This window comes from Rousettus aegyptiacus, unplaced genomic scaffold, assembly GCF_014176215.1.
Source record: "Rousettus aegyptiacus isolate mRouAeg1 unplaced genomic scaffold, mRouAeg1.p scaffold_m13_p_3, whole genome shotgun sequence".
Lineage (NCBI taxonomy): Eukaryota > Metazoa > Chordata > Mammalia > Chiroptera > Pteropodidae > Rousettus > Rousettus aegyptiacus.
The window spans coordinates 30,411,174-30,419,830 of NW_023416306.1; the positions used below are offsets into that span (position 1 = coordinate 30,411,174).

The window sequence follows — 8,657 nt, forward strand, 5'->3', positions numbered from 1 at the left end:
ACATCACAGGTATGCAGGAGCCTGTGCTCACAAAGAGGCCAGGAAGCACATTTACACTTGGGGTCCCAGGCGAGAGGCACCAAATGCCTGCAGCAATTCCTGCTCTCAAGTACAAAGTTTGTATGCATGCTGGGCTCGGCAAGGGTTTACAGCAAATGCCAGGCTGCAGCAAGTAGAAAATGGACACACACTGCGCAAAGTAGGAGAGGAGAAGGATAGTCAGCATCTGGGGAAGCAAAACTGAATACAGGTATAAGCACACACATGCTACACTGAATGTGCACCATGCTGGCACACACATTCTCACACTGTGCTCCAGGGATATCTGGAGGAGCACACAAGCATGGAGCATGCACACAAACTGCTTTCAGGAAAAACAAACTATATGCACGAGCCAAAGCTCAGAGGCACAGATCATGTGCACACGCACACACCATGCCCAGGAGGGAGGGGTAAAGAATAGACAACAAAAAAGCCCTAAAGGGCCAGAAGCACAACCTGAAGGGCTCCTCGCTTTCCTTCTGCAAGGAGAGAAAAAGCAGGAAAAAAAGGGCAGAGAGGTTAGTAGATTCAGTCCTACAGCAGGGAATCCAAAGAAAATGCCAGCTAATCCTCAAGGAACATGGAGGAGAGGGAGAGGTCCTCTGAACAACGGCAGTTCACAGAGCCCAGCTTCCAGAATCCTTACCTCCTGTATTTGCTGGCCGCTGCTTTTTAGTTTAGAATATCTGGGTTTGGCTACTTAAATCAAAGGGCAAAGTCCACCTGGGGATTCCAGTCACCCTTTCCCCCTTTCCAAAGTGGCCTGCATTCAGGGTTGGGGCCACCAGTGCTGCAAGACCAGCTTTGTTACCAAGGCCACTCCAACAGGCCGAGCTGGCTGAGCACAGTGTGAGTTGGTTTCTTCCTCAGAAGCTGCATGAGCTCACTCTGGATCTGGAATAAGTCCTCTAACCCCAAAAGCCTGGTGGCTGAGCCTTTTCCATTTTGTAATGTGAGGTCGGACATGCATTTGCCCAGCAAGCCCTGGCCTATTTTCCCAGAGCCTGAGTTAAATAAGGCCATGTTAAGACCTGGAGTTAAGGGCAGGACCAAGATGCTCAACAGCTATAGACTGGGAGGCATCAACTGGCAACCGTCCTATGACTGTAATCCCAGGTCTGATTATCCATCAAATCCAGAACAATACTCCAAAGGAAATGGAAACTTCCAGAAGGATCCAATTAAGCCACAGTAGAGGAAGAATAAAGTTCAAAGATTGTTCCTTTTCTGTTTGTTGAAGACTGCATTGCCTTCTAGGCCACACAAAAGCCCACAGCCTTTCTTCTCCAAGGAAAGTCCAACCACCTGGGACCATCAGTTCCCCTCCACTTTCTATTCCCTCCATTTTAAAGACTCACTGATATTACATAACAAGTAGGAGAATCAGAAACAAATTCATAATTTCCAGCTTTTCAAGTCATTTATGATAACCTAATGGGTCACCTGACCTGACAGAAAAATGAATTCAGGAACAGGAATCCTCCAAAACAGAACTGCTATAGGAAGGTGGGTGAGATAAAAAAGACACCTCCTGGAATGCTGACATATCTCTTCTACATCTCCTCCCTATCTCCTCCAGAGCACTCTGCTTCCTTTGAAAAAGAAAATTATGCAAGGAATACTTTAATTGATCCTGTGACTCAAATTGAAAAGGTTTCTCTGCTCCTCCACTACCTTAAATATATAATACATATGTCAAAGTTACTTTGATTGTATCCTTCTGTTCTTCCCAGAGTTCCCCATTATGCCTAAAGAGTAAAATCTAATCTGTTGACAAGGCCATCAAGGCTTTCCACAATCTGGCCTCTCACATCTTCTAGGTAGGCTCAGACTTAATTCTTAAGACTTAGCTCAAATGTTAATGCCTCTGTGAAATTTTCTTTACCTGCCTTCCTCTCAAAAGCAAAATTAGGTGCCTCTTCACCATGTGCCCATGGTACCCAAGCTTTGAGGTGCATACTTCTATAACAGTATATTGCCAGTACTGTTTCATTGTAATGGTCTATATAAATGTCTCCCTTTATACACTGTGAACTTCTTGAGAGCAAGAATTGTGTGTGTGTGTGTGTGTGTGTGTGTGTACACAAATATATATATTTTAACCTTTGTAACCTGAGGGCTTAGCACATCTAGCATTTGTAAGTAATAAAAGGAACCTGAACCTTGAGGACTTAGAAAGCAACACCTTTTTCTAAGAAAACGTCTCTTGTGCATCTAAGTTAGATTTCTTAGTAGCCTGTACCATTTTCCAGACACCAAGGAACTGCTGCACTGGCTCTTCAGTTTGTCTCACCCACTGGAAAAACATAAGAAAACCTTTTCTTGTTAGGAACCAAACTTTTTGTGCTTCCTAACTTCCTAAAATGCCTTATGATTTTTCCACTCGGATTTAACTTTCAGTATAAGTGATATATGTCTAAGGAATACCTTCTTTGCAGGAAAATCCCTGACCCCTCAAGTTGGCTTGAGACATTCAACTTATTTAAGCTTGCATGTCCTTATCTGTAAAAGTGGGTAACAGCTACCTCCGGGGTTATTATAAGGATTTATTTCTTCAACAAATACTTATTGAGAACTCACAGCACACCAGGCACTGTTTTCAGTGCTAGTGATGCAGCAGTGAATGAAACGAACTCCCTGATCTTGAGAAGCTTCTATTCTAGTATGGGAAGAAGACAATTACGATGACAATGATAGTAGCTAACACTAAGCGAACACATTAAGTATGTATTTGGCCTTTTATTTGAGTAAGCTCATTTCTCATAGCAACTCTACTGGGTAAATAGTATTATTATTTCAACTTTTTTGTTGATTAAATTGAAGATCTGAGAGGTTAAGAAACTTGCCTAAAGTCACAGCAAGAGGCAACACCAAAATTCAAAACAAGCATTCTGGTTCCAGGATCTGGAAATATAGACCATATCACGTGTGATAGGGACTCTACTGAAAAATTCAGGTAAGGGGAGAAGATAACGTCCCTTGTGATGATGTTACAGTTGCTATTAAAATTTTATAAAAGGTTGTCAGGGAAGCCTCATTAAGTGAAATCTAAGCAGAGATCAGAAGGAAATGAGTACAGATGCTATTCAGAGTTCTAGGAGAAAAGTATTCCAGTCAGAGAACATATAGCAAACAAAAAGCCTGAGGTAGAAGCATAATCGGTATGGAGGAACAGTAAGTTTGCGGTAAAGTGCCAGTTCAAGTAGGGCTGTGTAGGCCCTTATAAACACTGGTTTCCATGCTGAGTGAGACACAAAATCACTGGAAGGTTTTGAACAGTGGAGTGATACGATCTGACTCATGTTTTATAAGGATTACTCTGATTGCGTGTTCACCAAGCCTGCACTGTGGATGTGGTAGCACAGAGTAAGGCTGGTTTTACCTGTTCAAAATTGTAACCAATATTTAAAGGATTAGCCCCTAACACGTGGCATCTCTTGACCATTTTAAACAGTAGCAAATTAGGAAAAGTCTTCCTCCAGTAACCTTTATTTCCCTGATTTTGTGTAGCATGGGGTACCCAAAAACTAAAACTGCAGTCACTGAGTGCGGTACCATTTTTATGAATTTAAAAGTAGTCTGAAAATTGTAATCTAGTGTGGATATTTTTGTACTGGTATAATAGCTTCTGACTAATCTCTTGGTCAAAGGCTAATTGTTATTCAGTGTATATGAAATTTTTTTGCATGAAAAGAAACCTGAAATATAGAATAATTCATAGGAAAAAAAAAGAAAAAAGAAAGGATATGGGTAGAAGAAGCAGGGAGACTAGCTAGACCAGTGGTCCCCAACCTTTTTGGCAACAGGGACTGGTGCTCTTATGAGAATCTAATGCCTGATGATCTAAGGTGGAGCTGAGGTGGTCATGCTAGACTGGGGAGCAGTCACAAATACAGATGAAGCTTCACTCACTTGCCCACTGCTCACATCATCTAGACAAAAGAAAATGGTGGTTTAGACAAGGATGACAGTGGTAAATGTAGAGATAGTGGTTAAGAGTCAGGATTTTTTTTTTTTTTTAAGATAGAGCAGGCAGAATTTACTAATTGATGGATATAGGTTGTGAGAGAAAAGAATCAAGAATGACTATGCATTTGGGCTCAAGTAGCCCAAGCATCTGCAAGAATGGAGTTGCCATTTACTGGTAAAAAAGACTATACAAGAAAAGCAGATTTGGAGGGGCTTGAGGAGAAGGATCAGGAGTTTGGTTTTGGATATGTCAAATCTGTGATGCCTATTTACATTCAAATGGGGATGTTAAGTAGATGTAGAAACTGGTGCTCATGGAAGTTGTCTAGGCCAGAGATATATATTTGGAAATGCTTATGAAACTCATGAGATTGGAAGAGATTACCTAGGAAATGGTTATGGATAAAAAGAAGTCGTCAAGATTGAATCCTGGGATGCTACAAGATTGGGAGAATGAGAAAGGACCAGTAAAGATGACTGAGAAGGAATGGTCAACATTGTTAGGGGAAAACCAAGACTGAGAAGTGTTCCGGAAGTCAAGTGAAGAAAATATTTCCAAAAGAAGGAACTGAGGCATAAGGATAGACTAAAAAATTAGTGGCATAGAATTGGGAGTCCAGAAACAACCTCTTACATTTACAGTCAGTTGATGTTTGACAAGGGTGCCAAGAGCATTCAATGGAGAAAGAACAGTCTTTTCCAACAAATGATGTTGGGATAACTAGGTATCCACATGCACAAGAATGATATTGTAACCCTATCTCACACCATCTACAAAAATTAACTCAAAGCAGATCACAGACCTAAATGTAAGAGCTAACACTATAAAACAGTTAGAAAAAACAAGAGTAAATCTCTGTGACCTTGGATTAGACAATACAATAGTTTCTTAGTTATGAAACCAAAAGCATAAGCAATGCAAGAAAAAAAATAAACTAATTTAAAAATTTAAAACCTTTGCACTCTACTTCATTATGATGGCTATCACATAACAAAAACAAAACATAACAAATGTTGGCAAGGATATGGAGAAATTAGAACTTTGGTAGGACTGTAAAATGGAAGAGTCACTGTGGACATGGCAATTCCTCAAAACAAAAAAAATCAGAATTGCTTTATGATCCAGCAATTCTACTTCTGGACATATATCCATAATAAATGAAAGGATTAAAAAAAAATGTGCATCCATGTTAACAGCAGCATTATTCACAAGAGCCAAAAACTGGAAGTAAATCTAAGTACCCATGACAGATGAATGGATAAACAAAATGTGGTATATATACATACAATGGAATACCACTCAGGAAGGAAATTTTGAAACATGCTACAACATGGATGAACCTTGAAGACATTATGCCTGGTGAAATAAGCCAGTCACGGAGAACAAGTATTGTGTAATTCCACTTATATGAGGTACATAGAGCAATCAAATTTATAAAGACAGAAAGTAGAATAGTTACCAGTGGATGAGGGGAGGGGAGAATGAGGAGTTAGCTTAATGGGTACAGAGTTTCAGACAGGAAAAATGAAAAAGTTATACAGATTGGATGGTGGTGATGGTTGCAAAATAATGTGAATGAACTTATAATGGTTAAAATGAGAAATTTTACATTATGTATATTTTACTACAATTTTTTTAAAAAATAAAATGTTTGTGCTTCAAAGGACATTATCAAGAAAGTGAAAAGACAACCTACAGATTGGGGGAAAATATTTACAAATCATATATCTGAAAAGGGACTTATATCCAGAATATACAAAGAACTCTTACTTGACAACAAAAAGACAAACAACTCAATTTCAAAATGAGTGAAGGATTTGAATAGAAATTTCTCCAAAGAAAATATAAAATATAAAAAGCACATAAAAAATGCTCAATCAAAACCTTAATAAGATACTACTCATACCCATTAGGATGGCGATAATTAAAAACACAGACATTAACGAATGTTGGCAAGGAGTGGAGAAATTAGAATTCTCACATGTTGCAGGTGGGAATGTAAAATGGAAATGGGAAAACAGTCTAGCAGTTCCTCAAAAATGTTAAACAGATTTATCAGATGACCCAGCATTCGACTTCTAGGTATACACCTAAGAGAAGTGAAAACACATGTTTCACACGAAAACTTGTAGATAAGTGTTCATAGTAACATTATTCATGACAGCCAAAATGTGGTTTTAAAAAAAGTCCATCAACTAATAAGTGGATAAACAAAATGTGGCATACTCTATAATGGAATATGATTTGGCCACAAAAGGAAATAAGTATTGATATATGTTTCAACATGAGTGAATCTTGAAAATATTAAGTGGAAGAAGCCAGTCATGAAAGCCCACATATAGTCTTTTTATGATTCCATGTATATGCAATGTCCAGAACAGACAAATCCATAGAAACAGAAAATGGATTAGTGGTTGCCTGTGGCTGGGAGCAAAAGGGATTGGAGAGTGACTACTAACAGGTAAAGGATTTCTTTTTGGAGTGATAGAAATTGATAGTGGCATAACTGTGAATATACTAAAAACCACTCAAATGTACATCTCCTAAGGGATTGTAAGGGATAAATTTATGGTATATAAATTATAACTTAATAAAGCTCTTACAATAAAAGAAAGAAATATGTAAAGTTGCTGCTATGACTGATTAAGAAGAATGGTCATCTGACAGGCTTGACAAAAGCTATTTTGGTAGAGTGATAGGAATGAAAGAATTAAATTTTCATGTAATGCATGTGAGAGTACTCAAAACAGTACCTGGTACATATCCCCTCCAAAAAGAAGAAAAAGGATGAAAAATAAGAACTAAATTAATGGTAAGCTACTGCTAATAAGTTTAGGCCCTAAAAAGTCTCACAAAGAGCAGTGAAGAAAGTTAATTTCTCAAATGTCTTATTGTGGTAGCAGCCACTGTTATACTGAATCAGTTTACCAGGTTAGGTGACTACTCTTGTGGACTCTATAACAAGAATAAGAGGCTGACCTGTGTGCTTACCTTGCTCTATTCCTCCAGCTCTATAGAACGAATGGTGCTGGAGTCGGGCCTGGACCCAACACTGAAGGGATGCTGCCACTGCCTGGCAGCTCCTTCACCACTCCCTCTGCAGCACACAGACCAGCCTGGATCTTAGCTAGGACCCAGAACTTTGGCTTGCTTTCTTATTGGCGCTTCAGAAAACCTCCTTCTCATTATTACTGCTGCTGCTACCACTTGCTTACCACAAGTACCACAAGTTCCTGGGCTGTCCAGGAAGATGTCAGCCCTAAAGGAGAACTTTGCAAGCTGATGAGTCAGACCCAAGTGTCCTGAATGCTCATGCAAACATCAACTGCAGACATCAAGGTTTAAAGAGTAAGGAAGTACTACTTTGATATTTGTTGTTTCTATAGTTGCTGTAATGGTAATGATTTCTAAATGCCCAAGGAGAAGGAAAAAGGGATGCAAAGTTGAAAGAGATAAATCCCTTACAGCTGAGGAATTGTAGAAAGCTTCCTGAGGGAGGCTGTATGTTAAAGAACTGAGTAAATTTTGCTAGGCTGATATGGTGAATACAGCACCTTACACTAGAAAGAGGCATGTATATGTGAATATGCTGAGAACAGAAAGTATAAGATGAATTTGTGAGGCAGCAAAGTTTCCTTTTGGGTGGAGTACAATAGGACGATGGAAGATAAGCCTGGAAATATAAACAGGAGACCAGTTGCAGTGATCTTTAATGTCAAGTGAAGTAATTTAGACTTTTTCTGATAAGATATAAGGAGGAGCTCCAGGGACATTTGGAAAAAATATGACATGATTTTAATTTTTAATTTTTAAAATTTAATTTTATGATTTGATATTATCTTCATAGGATTCAAATTCTAAAAGGTATTAAAGGGCATACAGTGAAAAATCTTCTCATTAGTTTTCCCATGGGCAATCATGTACCAGTTACTTATCTATCTTTGTTTCATATTCTATACATATACAGACAGACAACACTATGAGTTTGCATGTGTATGCTTTCTCTCTCCTTTTTATACAACTATAAGCACCACATACATACTGTTCTGCACCTTGTTTTATTCATATGTCAATGTGTCTTAGATATCTTTCCATTTCAGTAAAGATGTACCTTATTCTTTTTATAGCTACATGATACTGTATTTCATTATTTAGACACTGCAATAACTTAACCAGTCTTTGTTAATGAACATTTATTTAGGTTTTCAATCTTTGCTATTAAAAACAATGCTCTGAAAATAGCTTTGAACATATGTCCCACATGTGAAAATATATCTGCAGAATATATTCCTGGAAATGGTGTGGGGCTCAAAGGGTATATATAATTTTGACAGATTTTGCCGGTTGCCTTCCTTGGAGGTTATATCAAATTACGCTCCCATCCCACGAGCAATGTATGTATGAGTGCCTATTCCCTCACACCTTTGTCAACACAATCTGTTTCGTAATTTTAATTTTGCCTTAGAAAGATTAATCAGGTTATATGTGTAAGAGGACAACCCTACTTACATTTAAAACTAGATGAATATAGCATATGCTCTTTGGATAAATTTAATTTTGATTGGGGAAAGGAATTTTAAAGCTACAATTTTCCATGCTGCCTAGAAAAAAAAGTTCTCTCGTTTCCTGTAGTCAAAGGTTCTCC

General features: G+C 38.4%; 1 protein-coding gene across 13 annotated transcripts in view; it reads right to left on the reverse strand.

Moving 5' to 3' along the window:
* UNC13B (unc-13 homolog B) overlaps positions 1 to 8,657 on the reverse strand; it is a 171,034-nt gene that overhangs the window by 36,950 nt on the left and 125,427 nt on the right. For 5 of the 13 annotated variants that reach the window (XM_036218386.1, XM_036218385.1, XM_016130254.2 and 2 more), the window contains one exon: positions 499 to 521. The exons of the other annotated variants lie outside the window; for them this stretch is intronic. In XM_036218386.1, the coding sequence (XP_036074279.1) occupies positions 499 to 521 (23 nt within the window). The remainder of the gene's footprint in view (positions 1 to 498; positions 522 to 8,657) is intronic. 13 annotated transcript variants of the gene reach the window in all.